This window comes from Arachis duranensis, chromosome 3, assembly GCF_000817695.3.
Source record: "Arachis duranensis cultivar V14167 chromosome 3, aradu.V14167.gnm2.J7QH, whole genome shotgun sequence".
Classification (NCBI taxonomy): domain Eukaryota; kingdom Viridiplantae; phylum Streptophyta; class Magnoliopsida; order Fabales; family Fabaceae; genus Arachis; species Arachis duranensis.
Genome location: NC_029774.3, coordinates 20,749,748 through 20,770,702, shown reverse-complemented (window position 1 = coordinate 20,770,702; position 20,955 = coordinate 20,749,748). Strand labels below are relative to the sequence as shown.

The window sequence follows — 20,955 nt, the reverse complement described above, 5'->3', positions numbered from 1 at the left end:
CCTTAGGAACATCTAATAGCCTTCGAAGCCAGAATGGACTTAGAAGGAGAGGCCGACGCAGTCCGATGCAGAGCCTTCCCGGTAACCCTTGCCGGACCGGCGATCAAATGGTTCAACGGACTCCCGAACGGATCCATAGCCAGCTTCCATGACATAACACGAAAATTCATGGCCCAATTCATGACCAGAATCGCCAAAGCCAAACACCCCATCAGCTTGTTAGGGGTCACACAAAGGCAAGAAGAGTCCACAAGGAAATACCTCGACCGCTTCAACGATGAATGCCTAACGGTCGACGGACTCACGGACTCCGTTGCAAGCCTTTGCCTAACCAACGGGCTCATGAACGAAGATTTCCGCAAGCACCTCACTACTAAACCAGTATGGACCATGCACGAAATCCAGAACATCGCCAAGGACTACATTAACGACGAACAAGTCAGCCAGATCGTCGCTGCCAACAAGCGGCAGCACGCCACCGCCCAACACGGTAATTCGGCTCCCCGTCATAACCCAACACCCAAAGAAAATCAACGGGACCACCCCAGACCAGCCAACCGACCACCGAGAATAGGCAAATTCTCTAATTACACGCCCCTAACAGCACCAATTTCGGAGATATACCATCAAATAGCAGATCGAGGCATCATCCCCAGAGCCCGACAACTCAAAGAAAGGACAGGAGGCAACAAAACCCTCTACTGTGACTACCACCGAGGTTACGGCCACAAAACACAGGATTGTTTCGACCTTAAAGACGCTCTCGAACAAGCCATACGAGACGGCAAACTTCCGGAATTCGCCAAAATCATCAGAGAACCGAGACGCCCGGAAAGAGACAAATCGCCGGAAAGAGAAGGGCGTAACCCGAGAACTCAAAAGCTACACCCTAGGGAGAGCCCAGAGGAAGACCCGACCATCATAGTGAACATCATCACGGGCAAGGACGTACCGAGCAAGTCAAAACTCACAATGAAAAAAGATCTCAAGGTAATGGCCGTCAGAAACCAAGCCCCAATCACCGCGACCGACAATACGATAACATTCTTACCAGAGGACTGCCAACACGGCACCTCGGCCGAAGATGCCCCTTTCGTCATCTCAGCCAGAATCGGAACAGGACTGGTACGAAGAATACTGGTAGACACCGGCGCAGACTCCAACATCCTTTTCCGAGGAGCCTTCGACAAACTCGGACTCCGTAAGGACAACCTCCAAACACACCGCCACGGCGTCACGGGACTCGGCGACAACTTTCTCAAACCAGATGGCTCAATTACCCTCCCCATCACCATAGGAACGAGCAATAAGAAAAAAAACAATCCTATCTGAATTCGTAGTCCTAAAAGACTCCACAGCATATAACGTGATTCTCGGAAGAAAAACAATCAATGACTTCTCTGCAGTCATCTTCACCAAATACCTCCTGATGAAGTTCAGAACCGACGACGGCTCCGTCGGTACCATTCACGGAGACCGAGAGGTCGCAGCCGAATGCGACAACACCAGCCTCGCCCTAAGGAAAAAATCTCGGGATGCGGCCGGAATATTCCTAGCCGACCTAGATGCACGACAAGACGGCCAACCTAGGCCAGAACAAGAAGGAGACATGGAAAAGCTACAAATAGGGCCAACCAAAGAGGAATACATATTCATTAACAGAAACCTCCCGTACGATCTTAAAGAAGAACTCTCCCAACTCCTGAAACAGAATAGAGACTGTTCGCATTTACACTAGCCGATATGCCGGGGATAAACCCCGACCTAATGTCCCACCACCTAGCCGTGGACCCCCAAGCTAAGCCAGTGGCACAAAGGAGACGAAAAATGTCACCAGACCAAGCCGCCGAAGTCAAAAATCAAGTCAAAGTCCTACTCGAAGCCAACTTCATCCGGGAACTCCCCTACACAACCTGGCTAGCCAACGTCGTACTAGTAAGGAAATCTAACGGGAAATGACGAATGTGCGTCGACTACACGGACCTCAACAAAGCCTGCCCAAAGGACGCCTTTCCCCTACCAAACATCGACGGATTAGTAGATGCTGCATCCGGCCACCGATACCTCAGCTTCATGGATGCGTATTCCGGCTACAACCAGATCCCGATGCACCGACCAGACGAAGAAAAAACAGCGTTCATCACCCCGGACGGAACTTACTGCTACACAGTGATGCCCTTCGGTTTAAAAAACGCCGAAGCCACCTATCAAAGACTTGTTAACAAAATATTTCGAGACCTGTTCGGAAACAAATTAGAAGTCTACATAGACGATATGCTCGCCAAGACTGAATCCGGTGAGGAACTAACCAATGACCTCAAGGTCATAATGAACACCCTACGAAAGCACCAAATGCGGCTCAACCCGGCAAAATGCACCTTCGGAATGGAAGCAGGAAAGTTCCTCGGCTTCATGATAACGCAACGCGGAGTCGAAGCAAACTCGGAGAAATGTCGTGCCGTCCTCGAGATGACAAGCCCCAAAAACCTTAAAGACATCCAAAGGCTTACCGGCCGACTGACCGCGTTATCACGTTTTCTCGGGGCATCGACTCAAAAAGCAATCCCTTTCTTCAAACTAATGAAAAAAGGAGCCTCTTTTAAATGGGAGAGGAGTGTGAAGAAGCATTCCAACACTTCAAGAGGGTTCTAGCGGAACCACCAATCCTCGCCAAACCCCAAATAGGGGAAACGCTTTACCTGTACCTCTCCATAACAGAGGAGGCACTCGCAGCAGCTCTCATCCAGGAAAACGAGAACAAAGAGCAAAAGCCCGTATACTTCATAAGCAAAGTCTTACAGGATGCAGAAGCTCGCTATTCACGCTTAGAAAAGCTAGCTTTCGCACTCCTTACGACCTCCCGGTGCCTGCGGCAATACTTCCAAGCTCACCCCGTGACGGTCCGAACCGACCAGGCGGTCAAACAAGTATTACAGAAACCCGACCTAGCAGGAAGAATGTTAGCATGGTCCATCAAGTTATCCCAATTCCAAATCAAGTTCGAACCCCGGAACGCTATCAAAGCACAAGCCTTGACCGATTTTGTCGCCGAAATGACTCCGGGAAAACTCGCCCCTGAACCATGGAAACTACACGTCGACGGCTCGTCAAACTCCACTCACGGAGGAGCCGGAATCATACTCGAAAGCCAAAACGGGATCACAATTGAACAGTCAGTACGATACGAATTTCCAGTATCAAATAACCAAGCAGAATACGAGGCCCTCTTAGCAGGACTAACCCTAGCCCGGGAAGTCGGTACAAAGGCCCTAGAGGTAAATACCGATTCCCAGGTAGTCAGCTCCCAAATCAACGGAAGCTACCAGGCACGAGATCCCCTGCTCCAACAATACCTCACCAAGGTAAACAAACTGAAAGAAGGGTTCGAAAGCATTACCATACAGCATGTCCCCAGGGAACGAAACGCCAGGGCAGACCTACTTTCCAAGCTAGCCAGTACCAAACCGGGACACGGTAACAAGTCGCTAATTCAGGAGGTCGTCAGATCGCCTTCTGTGTCAACAACAATCAACACTCACCTAACATCTTCAAATCGAGAGTCTTGGACGTACCCTATCTTACAATACCTCCTCGACGGAACCCTACCGCTAGACCCGAAAGAGGGAAATCGAATAAAAAGGGAAGCCGCCAACTATACCATCGTAGCAGGACAACTATACAAACGTGGATTCTCGCAACCCCTACTCAAATGTATCGAACCCGGGGACACGGAGTACATACTCCGAGAAATCCATGAAGGCTGCTGCGGTCACCATGTCGGAGGAAAAACATTAGCCCAAGAAATCATCAGGTGGCTACTTCTGGCCCACAATCATTCGAGACTCCATACAACTAGTAAAAAGCTGTGACAAATGCCAAAGACACGCCAATATCCACCAAGCCGCCCCACACCAACTCAGCACCATATCGGCAGAACGGCCGTTCGGCACTTGGGGGATCGACCTCGTCGGGCCCTTCCCTACAGCTCCCGGCCAACTCAGATATCTCATTGTCGCCATAGATTACTACACCAAATGGATCGAGGCCGAACCTCTGGCCTCCATAACGGCGACCCAATGTCGAAAATTCTTTTGGCGACAGATCATCACCCGATTCGGAATCCCCGAGGTCGTCATCTCGGACAACGGAACCCAGTTTTCCGACAAAAAATTCAGAGAGTTCTTAGAAGGATTACACATATCCCATCGCTTCAGCTCAGTAGAACACCCCCAAACAAACGGACAGGTGGAATCCGCAAACAAAATAATCGTTAAAGGACTCAAGAAACGACTCGACGAAGCCAAAGGAATATGGGCAGACGAATTAGGGTCGGTTCTATGGTCGTATCGAACAACACCCCAAACGACCACGGGGGAAACGCCTTTCCGATTAACATACGGCGTAGAAGCAGTCATCCCAGTAGAAATTGGGGACCCCAGCCCCAGGAAAACGGTCGGGGGTAACGACGAAGAAGCAGAACGAGACCTCATTGACGAAGAAAGAAGCATAGCTCACATCAAAGAGTTAGCGCTCAAACAAAGAATCAGCCTAAGATACAATTACAGCGTTATCCGACGAGAATTCGCGGCCGATGACCTCATCCTATGACGAAACGATATCGGTCCCCCGACTCCAGGAGAAGGAAAACTCACCCCCAACTGGGAAGGACCATACAGAATCAAGGCCGTAATCGGAAAAGGAGCATACAAACTCGAACGGCTCAACGGCAACGAAATCCCGAGGACATGGAACGCCGCCAAACTACGACGATACTACACCTAGACCGACCTAAACAGGTCGCCCCCCTTTATTTCCGTCTATATCTTTCCTTTATTTATGTTTACAATTCCTAGAATTTTTTAAATTTTCTCATCTCTAAGTTTCAAAATCGGGTACTCTTATTCCATTAAATCAGCTATTTTGATTCTCCTAAACGTCCCAAATACAGAACAAAAACACGGCCACAACTGGGGGACTGATCACCCCCTAGGCCCATGCACGCGGATATCCAAAAAACCCGACCAAACGACGGTCCGAGGAAACAAACAGCGTACAAACGAAATAGCTCAAAAACGGAACACACAGAACATACAAAAAGGCCTGGACGGCCAACAAACACCACTAAACAAAAGCAAGATGTTCCAAAATATCAAGTACACGGCCCTCGGCCATCCAAAAAATACTCAAAAAACAGTTTAAAGAAAAAATCCAAAAAAGGTAAATAAAGCTACTCAAGGTCGACGATCCGGCCGCCACGAACAGTCCTGAAGGCCCCCATCACGGACACGTCCGCACCCGGAGCCAGCACCAAAGCCTGAGCCCTCATCGTCTCCTCGGTAGCCATAATTGCACCCTTCGCATCGGCCAGCAGCTCCGACTTCTCCTTCTTCAAGGCAGCAACCTCAGCCTTCAAGGTCTCCACCTCACTAAGAAGCACAGCTGCCCGGGAACCCGCATTAGAAGCCCGCTTACGCTCCTCCGCCAACTGGGAAAGAAGTGAAGTCTCAACCTCGGAAAGTCGGAGAATCTCTGCCCCGGCTTCTTCAGAAGACTTCACTGCCTTCTCCTTCGCAACCCCGGCGGCCTCAAGCTCCTCCTTTAGCTTAGCCACCTCAGCCTGAGAAAGACGGAGCTTCTTATCCAACAAACCGACCTGAGCCATTACGGGCTTGGCTTTCCGGACAACGACAGCAGATCGCAGAAGCGCACGGTACACCGACTTAGCCTGAAATGATATATCACAGCCATCAAAGAACGGCTCTGTACCAGGCATCAAGTGCTGATCAATAAAACCCGGTGCATCGAAGCGTCGGTCCATCACGCTGGGTGCCAAACCCTCCTCCTCCTCGAAAGTCTCACTACCGGGCTCCTCAGGCCTCTTCCTCTTCCGAGAGGCCTCACCAGCCGTCACCACAACAACTTCAGGCGAAGTTGCAGGACCAGGAAAAGCCCGCGCAACGGCCCGGCCCCCCGAAGAAACTACCTCCTGAGAAACAGCCTGGGACCCCACGACCGGATTCGAAACAGGAGTAGCCGGAGACGACGACCCCTCTTCCTGGGCCATCGCTGCCTTTAGCCGCGCTATGGAAGTCAAACCACCGGCCATCTCAACTGAAAGATAACAAATAAAAAACCCAAGTTACAAAAACGGGAGACAAATACAAAAAGCAAGGTAAAGGACAGATACACACCAACATACGAACGACAAGCAACAGGATCACCCATCACGTCCCGAGGATTAAAAGGACGCTCCCCAAATAATTTCCATAAGACAAGAGCGACATCTCACTCCTCCGAAGACAGGAACTCCTGAGAAACCTTTGTAAAAACGGACGGCCCCGCCTTGAAATTCCAATAAGTGGGGAACCGCCGCTCACCCTCTAACGTCAACCAAAAGGGATGATGCCCCCTTACGGGACAAACCTTAAAGTATCTGCTTTTAAAACCATGAAAAGAGTCTTCATATAACCCGAAGACCCGACGATGAGGCTGAGCTCTAAAAGACACATACCCCTTCTTGTGCTTTCCTTCCTTAGTCGGAAGAGTACACAAGAAGAGGAAAAGGAAAACGTTTACTGAAGCAGGAAGCTCTAAAAAATCGCAAACAAGTTCAAAAGACCGTATCGCTGCCCAACTGTTTGGATGTAGCTGGGACAGCGCCACGGAACACCGGTTCAATAACTGCTGGACGAACGGAGAAAAAGGGAGCCGAACACCAAGCCGGGTGAACATCGCCTCATACACCCACATCCAATCCGGCACAAACGGGGAAGCGAGGTTGGTATAACAAACCCTCTCATCAACCCCAGGAAGGGAAAGCTCATAATGGCGTTCAGCATCGCCACCCCCACAAACAGCTCCTTCATCTCGGAGCCGTTGGAGGTCTGCCTCCGTCATCTGCGATGGCGTCCCCCAAACATCACTAGTGACCCAAGAAAAAAGACCAGGGACACCCCCCGCCGGGGCCACCGGAGCCCTCACACCCTCAGTCCGTCGACGAGCCATACCTAAAATAGTGATGAGTACCACCGTCAGCCAAACATCGCGGCAGAAAACGGCGGATGAAGCCAAAAAATAGACACCACCGTACACCACCAGTAGTACGGTGGCACTCGCCCCCCTTACAGAATCCACTACCCCAACTAAACCATCTACCATTATATAACACCATCGTATGCCATAAAGTAACCCTAAATCCACGCAAAGCAAAGGCAAAGCAAAATGCAGAGAAAGGAAAAACAGAGGAAACAAAAGGAAACAGAAGAACACCAACCTGATAATGCGAAGGAAATAAATCCAAAAAGGAAATGCTGCAGCAGAAGACCAACCAGAACCACAGAATGCGAAAGGAAAGCAGAAGCTGTTCTTTCGGAAGAAGAGAGCAATAGAGAAATGAAGCGAACGAGGGAACTAAAGGAAGAAAACCAAAACGGTTTTGAAAAAGTGAAATAACGCAAACACCCCTCGAAAGCAAAACAAACGCGAGGGTAAAAAAGGGGAAAATACCCTCTCGCAATAAATGCCCCCTTGGAAAAAACAATTAATAAATCACGCCTCGAAGAACGCAACGGGCGCAGCAAGCACGGAAGGGTCACGTCAAAGACCAAAAAACAGTCAGACAAATCTTCCACAAGACGAAACCGAGACATCGACCTCATCGCAAAAAGAACCAAACGAACACTCAAGAAAGACTGAAGACCCATTTCGCGATAAAAATACCTCACCTCCCAGCGACAGACCGACCTTGCTCGCTCTCCCGCTGCGGGGGCAACTGTTACGGATCCAGCCCACGGATCTCGGACCCGAGGCCAGACCCGAACCCGGCTCCTCGGATCAACCCGTCTCCCCTCTCCGGAAGTTCCAAAACCGGCCCTGTGGAGCTCTCAACCAACTTTCGAATTCAAACACCTCCCTTATCTTAACCAAACAAGATAAGATAAGACGATCCCCATCACCTATAAATAAGAGGACCCAAGTCCCTCCAGGTATTCATTCATCCCTCACACTTTCTACCTCTTAGATCCATTCTGACTTGAGCGTCGGAGTGTCTTTGCAGGTACCTCCCCTCCGCTCCGATTGGACCGTCCGACATCCGTTCGACCCGCGGGTTCCTGATCCTCCTCTTAAACCGTACCAGAGACATCTTGTACAAAATTTATTATTATTATTAAGAAGTTAATTATTTTTATTACTGTTGTGAGAACTTAGAATGTTTGTTATTGGGTTAGGCGTGATTATGTTGTAGTCTCTTTTGGAATTTTTTTAGTATTTTTTAATTATAATTGTTAGTATTAGGAAGTTAGTTAGTATTTTTATTGTTGTTAGAATTAAATTATGGAGTGTAAGTAGTTGTTATTATTTTAACCTGATTATATTATTTTTTTTGGAATTTTTTTTAGTTTTTTATAATTATAATTATCATAGTTAGGAAGTTAATTGTTATTATTGTTGTTAGAATTGAATTTAGGAATGTAAGTGAATATTATTTTTTTACTGGACTATTTTGTTTTTTTTTGAAAATTGTTTTAGTTTTTTATAATTATAATTATTATTGTTAGGAAGTTAATTGTTATTATTGTTGTTAGAAATTAAAGTTAGGAATGTAAATGACTATTTTTTTTTTGACCTGATTATGTTAATATTTTTTTAATTTTTCTAGTTTTTTATAATTATAATTATTATTGTTAGGAAGTTAATTGTTATTATTATTATTGTTAGAAATTAAAGTTAGGAATGTAAATGATTATTTTTTATTTTGACCTGATTATGTTAATTTTTTTAATTTTTCTAGTTTTTTACAATTATAATTATTATTGTTAGGAAGTTAATTATTATTATTGTTGTTAGAAATTGAATTTAAGAATTTAAACAGAATAATGATTATATTTTTAAAAATTTAGAATTATATGTAAAAATAGTTAATTGAATTTTATAATTAATTTTAGAGATTATGGTTTTAGATATTATAACATTTTTTGTGTTACTGTGAATTAATAGACAACTAAGCTCAAATTGTTAATTAAATAGGAGCGTTCTTAGTTTAATAAGAATTGGAATTATGTATTAGTTGTTATTGTTAATAGTCAGTTATGAATAATTTTTAGGATTAGTAAGTTAATTTAGAAGGTAAAATGATTTGTTTTAATTGGTTTTGGTAAGATAATTTATGATAGTTGTGTGGTTTCAATCAATATGTTGTTGAGTTACTGTAAAAGATTTTTAACTAATAAGACTTAATAAATTGGTGGGTTACTACATGGTTACTACTATATGTTGTAATTAGGAAACAGATTAATGAGTTGACTAATAATAATTTGTTATGTTTTTGTAAAGTTTAAGGATGTTGACATGTGATCACTCAATCCCTCCAGATCGATACAATGAAAGGGTGGAGGGGCACTTACAATAAACTGGTTTTTATCATGCATCTCAGATTGGGGTAATCCAATATCAAAAAGCACTGGTGAATGCTCTAATCGAAAGGTGGCACCCAGATACACATACCTTTCACCTTTCAATCGGTGAATGTGCTGTGACGCTTGAAGATATGGCAATAATTCTTGGTCTTCCGACGGAAGATCTTCCAGTCACAGGAATGACAATGAGTAGTTTTGAAGTCTTGGAGGCGAAGTGTTTACACCAGTTTGGAGTGGCACCCAGTAAGTCGGCATGTAGAGGAAGCTACATAAAACTGACATGACTTTGGAATCTAAAAGAAAACTTACAATTGACTGATTATATCAGTATACAGAGGTACGTGAAGTGCCATATTATGTTGTTGATTGGAACGATCTTATTTGGGGACAACTCTGGCACAGGTGTGCATTAGAAGTATCTACCACTACTTCGTGATTTTGGGAGTACTGGACAGTACAGTTGGGGATCGGCATGCCTAACACACCTATACAGGGTGTTATGTAGGGCATCTCGTTATGACTGTAAGGAGATCAATGGTCTGCTAACACTTCTGCTTGGTTGGGCTTGGATCCGCCTGTCATATCTAGCGTTGCTTCCTAGGGAATCTCGTAGTTTTCCGCTTGCAAACAGGTAATATTATCTTACAGTGAACCCGTATCTTAGTATTTTGAATCCAATTGTGTTAATGAAATAAGTCATATTAGGTGGCATAACTGGGAGCATGGAGACCGTCGCTATAGATATCTTACGCTTGCTCACTTTAGGAAGGCATTGAATGATCTTCAGGAAGGCCAGGTGTGTTGTCATTCAAGAATAATTATTTTCGGGTTTAGCCATAGTGTTAATTTTATTGTTGTTGTTATACTTCTTTATATTGTGATTGTGAAGTGGATTGTAATCATGAGTTTACTTTATCTTTTCCAGTTTGTATGGGTTGCTTATACTGTCGATCGCGTGGATCCGGACATAATTCCCCTAGACATCTACATGCACTCGGTATGTTGGAGCGCCACGGTGCCGTTGGTCAGTTTTGAATGCATTGAGTGGCATGCAACTGATAGGTATAGGCGACAGTTTGGTTTTTTTCAAGGAGTTAATCATCAGGAACGGAATCTAGACAAGGCACACGGAGAAGTCCTCACTGGTCCTAAGAATCTTAATTGGGCCACGACCCCGACTCATTCATTCTGGGTGATGCAGTGGACAAATAAGTATAGTCATGTTCTTACTGAGATTCCCGTGCCTTCACTGTTGACTTTACTAGGAGTGACGGTAGTCGTGGAATTCTTAATAGTCAAAATCCTAATCATGTTTCAATAGGTCTTATTGAAGAAAATGATAAGACACCTGAACAAGAGACTGATGGGTATCTAGGGAATGAACCGGACGATGAGGATGAGGATGAGGACGAGGAGGATGAAATAGAGGACTCCGACGAGGATGAAGAATCCCGTAATGATAGTATTGTATTTTATACATTGCTTTTCTTGTTTAATGGGTTGATTGTATTGTGATTCAGTTGACTATATTGGATACTTGGTTGGTTTGTAGAACTTGTTATTATACTACTATGGTATCTTTGCTGGTTTGATTACTTTATGTACTTGTGTAATTAAATTGTATACAGGTCAGAAACGTACTCCAAGTGAGGCAGGGAAAGGTTACAATCTCAGGATTGATCTGCCACGTTGTAGCGCTAGTCGGTTCACCCCTTCAGTGTTCAAAAAGGCCACCAAGAAATGTAAGAATCTTGTGAAAGATGTAAAGTGGACAATGAGAAAGTAGTTGTTATGTACTTAACATTTGTATTTATCAGTAAACTTCTTTATGTATTAGTTAACTGCTTCAAGATCTTTATGTATTAATTAACTGTTCTATGTAAAAACAATATTTATCTCATGGACTAGTTGATATAGTTATAATGTTTTAGATATCATAACATAATGTTTCAAATATCATAATATGGAGGATTGTCTGGATAATACATAAAGTCACTTTATGTCACAGGGTAGATTGTCATAGGTTACAAAGTCTCAAATATGACAGTATATGAATCTACTGAGCATCTCCGTTGGCATTTCCACCACCTGTCTGACGGCATCTACTACGACTATGTCCCTCAGCCCCACATTGCCTACATCGCTTGGGATGACATAACACTCACGTATCAATCTCATTCAAGAAGCGCGTCATCCTAGGTCGACCTTTGGTAACGCATCTCAGGAATGGATTCGGTACGAATCGAGGCCCATTGTAAGCTGGCCATGTAGTAGGATTCCTTAGTGGCCTAAACCTAGCTCGGTACACCCGCCGAACTTGGTCCATCTTGTACACATCATGCACATAGGCTTGCCAATCCAGTCATTAGTTTGTACAACATGCAAATACATGTCGACAAGAAATCCGGTCCACCTGAAACTCTCCACAGTCATACCGTTGTCGACAGAGGTCGACAGCATATTCCAGTCTACTTGGCATCCCACGCACTTCAAGGACCCCATTCTGCCGGTCGAAGCAACTGACCTGGATATTTCCTTATGCTAGTTGGTTTGCATGCAGAGGTCACGAGCTCAGAAAAAATATGCCCGGCATTAATCCGTGCTTCTGCCTCGTCTCTTTTTCGGGTGAACAGCTTATTAAGCCTGTAGAATGTTGCCTTCACAAGAGTAGTGATGGGGAGATTGCATGCACCCTTCAACACTAAGTTGATGCACTCGACTAGGTTCGTCGTCATGTGGCCCCAACGGTAGCCACCATCAAATGCCAACGCATATTGTTCGTGAAAAATTCGGTTTAACCAGTTAGTGTAAGCTTCACCCCGTTCTCGTAATCATTGGTAACGCACTTCGTACTCGCGAACCGTCCGCGAATAACATGTACGACAACAAAAAATAATCGTAAAAAAATGTATTACGAGCACTTGTTCAAGGTAACTCTGTTAGCAACGAACTTAGAATTAGTCAACCTTACCTATATTGACGACCAGTTTTTGTAGGTAAGGTGCCTTGAACTTTCTCAGAAAATTTGACTATATGTGCCTGATGCAAAACATGTGGAAACCTCTGGGAGGTGACCAAGCTCCATTTTTGTGCTCTACAACTGCATTGATGGATTCGTGTCGGTCGGATATCAGCCTCACACCATCCCGAGTGACAACATGTTGTTGCAGGTTACTGAGGAAAAAGTGCCATGCATCAGAAGTCTCTCCCTCCACAATAGCAAATGCAATTGGGACGATATTGTTGTTGCCATCCTGTGAAACTGCCACTAACAGACAACCCTTATATTTTCCATACAAGTGAGTCTCATCCACCTGGACAATTGGCTTATAATGTTTGAATGCTCTAATGCAGGGGTAATAACTCCAAAATACTCGATGCAATACCCGAATATCAGCCACCAAGTCATCGCCTTGGTATGCAGGTATAGTCTCGAAATGGATGACAGCTGATGGCTCCTTATGACACATGGCCTCAAACCATATAGGCAATGCTTCGTACGAGGCTTCCCAACCACTGTATATTTTTTCCACTGCCTTTTGCTTAGCCAACCATGCTTTCCGATTACTGACGGTATAGTAGAACTTCGATTACACTTCTGTAATAACTAATTTTACCTTTAACGAGGGGTCAGCCTCGACCAACGGCTTAATGGCTTCTGCAATTGTAATCGAATCTAGCTTAGAATGATCCTGAGAAATGGTGGCTCTGGTACAGGTGTGACTACCATTATACCTCCTAATAACCCAACAGTGCTTCCTGCTGATCATGCTAACCCTGATAAGCCAATCACACCCTCCCCATACTGTGTACACTTGGCATAAAATGTCAATGGCTCTGATTCATACACCCGGTAGTCTACACTTCTTCGGATGGTATACTCTTTAACAGCTTCCCTGAAACTAAATTCCATCCCAACGACAAATTCACCATCTGCGACAATAGGAGTTTCTGCGGCGAAGGCAACCGAACAGAAAATACTTAATAAATGGATACTTAATAATCAAAACTAAAAGTAAATCAATACGCATAGCATCAATTATGATATAAATAAACTGTACATCTAGTCATTCTCTCATTCAAAACAAAATAACAACATAAACACATAATTAAATTCTGATTAATAAATACTAATTTTTATAAACTAAATCATTAACTAATTAACGACATCATTACCTTAAACTTAACTAAATAAACCGATAAACAAATGCTTGTTAAGTAAATTGTCACACGTCACTTAACTATTTGGTCCATCGATCACTCTAAATTATTACAAGCTTCTAATCCTATTTATAAATATATTCAACCACGTACCTACACTCATATATTCCGGAAACTCCGGAACATGCATGGCATCCAAATCCAAAACTCGCATGAAAGACGGCTCCTCAAATGGCTCTTTGTTTGCGAGTGTATTTGCCACGTCCATCACGTTTGGAGCCATGAGGTCGTCACCATCATATTCATCACTGTCTGGACCAACAACTTCGTAATTGCTTTCGAACTCTTCTTCACTATCACTATTGTAATCTTCGCGTATAATATTCCGGCCGGTCTCAGATTGTTCGAACTCAACGTACAGCTCGATGAACGAGATTTGAGCACGACTTTCAATATACATTGAAAACATCTCTTGCAAACTAGCTTCGTCCGTCGTATATTTGACTTGAAATTGGATAAATCTACCAAAGACAGGTATGGGATATCTGTATAAAATATAAGATATTTTCTTTGACATCTCAAAATCTAGCTTCTCACAGATCACACATTTGATCTCTTCAAATGAGATTGTGAAGGGAATAACAACATCTAACAGGTTTTCACATATGAATTTTACTCCTTCAGATGTTTGCAACAAAATCTGACCAAAATAATACACTTTCAAAAGAACTCTATCATCCATTTCTCTCACTCCACTAAATAACAATAAAAACAATACTATCAAATTTTTGGACTACATACCAAAATGAAGAGAAACAAAGATGGAGGAAACCAGAGAAAACAGTGAGCAAGATGAAGAAATGGCCAGATCTGAGACTCTTCGACGAGAACACATACTTTTATATATACAACCCTAAATCGGACCCAATGATTAGGGACTGTGGATTCAAATTAATATTAAAAAACCTAACTCGGACCATGCGAATTCATTTTATTCTTTATATAAAAATTCATATATATAATACACATAGTCCGACTTCATTTTATTCTTTATATAAAAATTCATATATATGTACAATACCCATAGTCCTATTTGCAAGTTGAGAAATTCAAATTCCAGCAATTGCAAAATCGGACCCTCTGAGTTCTTTGCATATTTTTCCAAAGCAAATAACTCGGACCATGCGATTTCTACCTCTTTGCCAGTGACATAAAGTTGTCCCACCCTTTGGTCTAGCATGCTCTAGTTCCATATCGAAGCACATCACGCTGTTTGGTTCCATAACAAAAAAATTGACCCGACATCTAGCCGGAGAGTCGATGGACTCAATTTTTTTCATTATTATTTAGTAAAATGTAATTTTTTACCATTCAATATTTTTTTTACATATTTTTTTGGTTCTATTTAAAAAATATAAGATGAAATATCATACTTTATTAAATAATTAAAAAAAATTAAAAAAATTTATTCTCACATCTAGCGGTCTCCAATCAGACAATCACAAGCATGAATTTATGTCATTTGTTGTTTTCTTTCAAATTTGTTATTATTATTTATTTGCACATAAATGAGTTCATTAGACAACTAGAAGAAAACATATTTGTAATGTAGTTTAAATCAATTTAGAAGATAAAAGAAATCGATATAATTTATTATATTTTAGATTGTAATAATTTAATTTATTTTTAAATTTAATTCAATTTAATTCAAATGATTACAATATCTTTTATTTATACTCTCAACGAGATATGTCTAACTATTATTTTATAACCATTTTATTTGCATAATAAAAATATGTTATATATATTGGTTATATGTTAAATGAGATAAGTAATAAAATAAAAAATAAATAATTTTAAAATATTATAAATACAATTTTTTTTATAAAAAAAAACCTCCATTTATGATGAAGACTTTGATGGGTTTGGTTTTTCATTTTCTGGACTCGATGGTAGCCTTGTAGGGTTTTGTTACAGTATGTTCAATTTCTATGAATGAATAGTGTCCATAATGGGTTTGTTTCTAAAGTTTCTAATATTTTTTCTTTGTATATGCTTAAACGTTTTTGTTGGGCTTTGACCCTTTATTGTGGGTTATTCTCAATGTCAAGTTTGATTACTAAATGGAAATTTTGCTGCAAAGCTCTTAAGGCGATTATGCTTAGTTGCTTATGAAGAACATGTAAACGCCCCGGTTGACAGTAACTGCCTTAATGGCAATCTATCTGCCACTTAGATAGGATTTTTAGTATTTTATCACACAAGTTTTTTAGTATTGTTTTAACATGTGATATTTTTTCACTCGATTTTATTGGTGAAATGTTTTTTACTGCCTCAAAAAATATTAGGTGAAATTAATTTAAGAATGAAAAAAAATTGTTATTCAAGAATATTATATCATAGTGCTTTATACAAAAATATGAATATGCAAATGTATAGAATCTACAAAATGCAACCCGTGTTTGTCAATAATAAATAATAAAAAAAACCTACAAAACGTAATTTGTGTCTTATATGAGAGTGGTTGTATGTTCGAAATGTGTCTTCAAACACTGTGTGTTTGACCAACTTTGCGTAGGATGAAGCAAAACGCAATCTTTTGCATTTTGTAAGTGCGCAGAATGAGGCGTAACCGGCATTTTGCAGATGCACTGTGCTATAAGCTCATGCATGTGCTACATGTGTCCCTCCTTTAACTGCTTTTCTCCTTGATTTGCCCTTTATATTCATTAGGAAACCTACCTTTTGCATATTAACGAGAGAAAGAGGGTGCAGAAAGAACTTCGTGCATGTATGAGAAAGAGGGTGAAGAACATTTCTCTTTTTCATCAACTGCATCAGTTTTCAATTATTTTAATTTTAGTTTAGTTAAAATGGTTCGTAATTTTATATTAGTTGTAGAGCATATTATTGAATATCTAGATCATTCTCGATATGTAAGTCTTTTATTTTTTTATTAGTATATTATTATATTGTTTTTGTTAATATTATTATTATTATAACTAAGTCATTTTAACAACCAAATCCAATCAAATTAGTTTAAACCTAACAAAAATTAATTTCATTAGTGAGAACATGAATATACACTCCAATTCTTATTTTCACAATCAAATTTAGCATCCAAATAAAAACAAGAAAACTAAACTAAAGAACTTTTTTTTAAATATTGGGTCAAAGGTGGTGTTACCCACCAAAATGACCAAATAGGAGAGTTTAATAGCGCTATAGGAGCCGTCAGATGCCGCAAGGAAGACGTCGACGCCATTATGTGAAAAATGTCACTGACGTGTTGATCAAAACGTAACTGACGTTTTGTTGTGCATGATCAACACGTGACAGGTTTCTCTCTCTTCCTACACGTTGATGAAAATGCCAAGTCCTTTCTTCCTTCATTCTTTCTTCTTCAGTCCATAGTCTCCATTATTCATTTTGTTTGAAGAAGTTGAAAGTTGTCATTTTACTTACCCCACATTCTTACAACAAAAAAAATGGCAGCCCCACATTCACGCAACAAGAAAAATGGCAACCGGTCAAAGATAGAAAAAGGTTAGTATTTTAAATGTTTTATTAGTAGTTAGTTAGGACTAATCTTATTGTTTTGAACTAAAAGTTAAAAAAACAGTATATAATATTTTTAAAATAATTTTTTGATTACGTAGATAAATAAATTAATTATTAGTTGATTAGGAGTAGTTAAAAAATATATTTTCTTTGTTATAGTTATAATAATAGTATTAATTAATTGTAAGCGTTGATAAATTATCCTTAGTGTATATTATTCGTATGTGAAAAATTTGCCGCTTTAGAATTTTAGTTTTGTTTTAATTTTTACTTTTTTGAAAAACATATGCTTTTAATAATTTTAGTTATATTTTAAATAATTTATTAGAAAAAAATTTAATAATTTTAGTTCTATTTAAAATATTAGATGTTTCAATTTTTATTAGTTTAAATTTCTAGTTAATTTATATGTGTAGTGCGTGTAGTTTTTAATGATAAAATTGAATTATTATTAATTATTAATGTATATACCGTTACGTTTTTTATTTTAATTAAACAAAATCATTGTTATTAAATTTTAGTATGTTTAATAATTTTAGACATTTCTGTAATATATATTGAAAAATAATGGAAACATATTTAGATTCGATAATTAGTAATTCTTAGGATATGTGTTTAGTAAATAGATTAAGAGTTATTATTATTATTATTTTCAATAAAAAAGAAAAAAATATAAGTAATTTCTTTCTATATTATTTTAGTGTAGCATTAAAGATAAAAATGGGAAAGCGTGACATCACAGACGTGCATATATCAAAATATTTTTAACATCCTGTATATGTAAGTAATTTTTGTGTTTACTGTTGTGCTTAATAATTAATAATTCAATTAGTAATTATAAATTATTTGGATTTTTAATAATTATTAATTATATTGTTACTAAATCGAGTATTAATTTAGTAATATTGACTAGTTCTGGTTATTGATGGTTAGTTATATTTTTGTTTTCAGGGTTTAAGAAATTTGCACACTAGACACTTACACCAAATAGACTCATATAATGCTAGGGTGGAAGAAAAACTCAGAGAGAGTGGATTCTATCATGTATCTCAAATTGGAAGGATCATGTCTCACGGTCCCACTATAAACGCACTAGTTGAAAGGTTGCGGCCTGAGACGCACACGTTTCATCTTCCACACGGTGAGTGCACGATTACGTTGGAGGACGTCGCCATGATTTTTGGACTCCGAACTCACGGCTTGCCAGTTACTGGATCAATTGACCACAGCACAAGTGGATTAGAGAACGATTGCATGATCTAATTTGATATTGCTCCTGGCCCGAACGACCATAGAGGAAGCGAAGTCCAAGTTAACATGGTTCCGCACCCTAAAGCGGCGCCAACATTTGACTGACGTAGTAAGTAGGAAAATTTATGTAAAATGTCACATAATGTGTCTATTTGGAACAACGTTATTTAGTGACAAGTCTGGAATCAGTGTGCACTGGAAGTATTTTCCGTTGCTTCGTGACTTTTCTCAGATTCACAAGTTTAGTTGGGGTTCAGCTTGCCTTGCACACATGTATCGATCCTTATATCGGGCATCTAGGTATGATTGCAAGGACATTGATGGTCCTATCCCATTGCTCCTTGTATGGGCATGGTTACGAATGCCGTCAATAGGACCACTGCCGATGGATACTAGCTTTCCACTTGCTCACAAGTAAAATTTAGCTAAGATATGGATTTAGTGATTTTTACTATAGTAACTGATATTACGAATCACTTATGATTTAATTTGATGACATTGTGGTTGATGGTTGGAATGATTTATGAATTGAGGGAACCCTTAAGGGTGGTTAAGTCCACTTTTAGGGGGAGGTTATGTCCAAATTTTTATAAAAATATGCGTTGTTGCAGTATGCCAGGTGGAATGATTATCAATCAGCTATCGAGCAGTATAAAGATTGGACAACTGCTGACGTCAGGAGAAGGTTGGACGATCTTTCTCCAGACGGGGTATATGTTTCGTCATTTAGATTTGATGTTATGCTATATTAAATTCATGATTGTTCATTTATAACTTTGAGATTTGATGTGTTTTTACAGTTTGTGTGGGATGCATACAGTCCCAGCCGGATTGCGCCGCATCTTATTCCATTTAAGATCAACGATGGTGCAGATCTCTGGAGTGCGACTATGACTTTAATATGCTTTGAGACTGTGGAGTGGCATCCTACTGATAGGGTCAGAAGACAATTTGGCTTTCATCAAGACCCGCCAGTTGAACCTATGAAACTCGGCGCGTCCCACAACATAGTGCTGACGGGACCCAAAAACAAGAACTGGGGCGTAGAACACGAAAAATGGATCTCACAGTGGTTAAACAGTGCTGCATCCGTATTGACCGATGCACATGGCGACCATTATCAACCTTCTGAGTAGTACATGGACTGGTATGTTCATAATTTTGGTCATCACCTGCGTCTCTCCGAGCATGCCAATGAAGACCAACAACCACAGCAAGAGCAATCACATCAACAAGAGCAACCAGCTCAGCAACAACACCCATCACGACAAGATCAACAACCATATTCATAACCATATACATACCCACCGTATTTGTACCTACCACATCCACAAGCATATGCATACCCACCATGCGCATAACCATATTCACAACCTTTCACTCAGCCTGTTATATCATATCCACCATACTCACAGGAATATGCGCAACCTTTCACTCAGCCTACTATACAGCCATACACATAGCCCTCTACGATGCACAAGGAATACATACCGACCCAGGCACCGCACTATTCATTGACACAAATACTAGGGATATCGACACATGATGAGGAATAGTATAGGCATATTATTGATTGGGTTCTGGGTCCTGAGTCATCTTAGTGGGTAAATAATTTATTCTCTAACGAGGACCCTATACTGGTGCCGGTGCCTCAAGAGGGTCCTGGTCGATTATCTTTGGATGCGAGCCATCCACCGCGGTCTTTTTCTGAGCACTCTATGCTGAGGAGCTCTGTTGATTCTGGTAGGAGTGTCCATAGGGAATTGGATGTCGACAGACTCCAACACGGATTTCTATGCCCAAAGAGGATGAGGAGGAGACTGACAATGTGATTGACGAGACTTGTGCAAGGGAGCATGAAGTCGATCAGCTTGGTTTAGTTCCTGATGTGGTTGATGAGGTTGGTACAAGTGATGAAATGGTTGACGAAGCTGGTGCAGGTAATTTGATTGTTATGCATTGAATGGGATTGATATTTATGTTTATGAGACATTATTTAGTGATATAGTAGTAACATTGTGTTAAATTGTTTTTGGCTGTTGATTTAGATTTGCTATTCACCCTATTGTTTTTTTATTATGGTTGGTATTCATTTTATTGATACATGAGTATTGACTAGGGCTAATTTTTGTTATCATTCAGGTGCCCAGGATAAGGGGTATGACCTTAGGATTGACCCAGCTCGTAAAAGTGCCTCTAGATGGTCTCCGTCAACCATCAAAAAGAGGGTAAAAAAAGGATGTTCCAAAATAAAACGAAGCATGAAGAAAACTTTCTCTAAATGAACCATTGTACTAATATTTGTTATACATATATAGAGAGACCATTGTTTAATGATAGTGTACACTAGGGTTTAGATTGTTGTGAACATGGTTGATGAATTGTTGAGATTGAAAGAACCCTAAAGGGTGGTTAAGTCCATTTTTAGAAGAGGTTATGTCCAAATTTTTTAAAAATGTTAGGGTTTAACTATTGAATTGTGTGAAATGTGACTTGAAAGAACCAAACTTCAACTAAATATCACCTAAACAAGTTAAATGGAAAACACTAAAAAAGAGATTAAATC

General features: G+C 40.6%; 2 protein-coding genes across 2 annotated transcripts; both read left to right on the top strand.

Annotated features, from left to right (window-relative positions):
- Positions 1 to 33: 33 nt before the first annotated feature.
- Positions 34 to 1,332, top strand: LOC107477942 (uncharacterized). The gene has a single exon (XM_016098037.1). It carries the CDS (start codon positions 34 to 36, stop codon positions 1,330 to 1,332), a length of 1,299 nt encoding a protein of 432 aa, XP_015953523.1.
- A 630-nt stretch (positions 1,333 to 1,962) lies between these two features.
- LOC107477943 (uncharacterized) lies at positions 1,963 to 4,608 on the top strand. Its single transcript, XM_016098038.1, has 3 exons — positions 1,963 to 2,533; positions 2,719 to 3,811; positions 4,215 to 4,608. Exons 1-3 carry the CDS (start codon positions 1,963 to 1,965, stop codon positions 4,606 to 4,608), a joined length of 2,058 nt encoding a protein of 685 aa, XP_015953524.1.
- The last annotated feature ends 16,347 nt before the right edge of the window (positions 4,609 to 20,955 follow it).

Excerpts from the sequence above, each read along its gene's own strand:
- LOC107477943 (XM_016098038.1), top strand. The coding sequence starts at position 1,963 with ATGTGCGTCGACTACACGGACCTCAACAAAGCCTGCCCAAAGGACGCC. Across the intron at positions 2,534-2,718 it reads CCGACTGACCGCGTTATCAC|AGGAGGCACTCGCAGCAGCT; the intron begins GTTTTCTCGGGG and ends TCTCCATAACAG. Across the intron at positions 3,812-4,214 it reads TTAGCCCAAGAAATCATCAG|CTCAGTAGAACACCCCCAAA; the intron begins GTGGCTACTTCT and ends CCATCGCTTCAG.
- LOC107477942 (XM_016098037.1), top strand. The coding sequence starts at position 34 with ATGGACTTAGAAGGAGAGGCCGACGCAGTCCGATGCAGAGCCTTCCCG.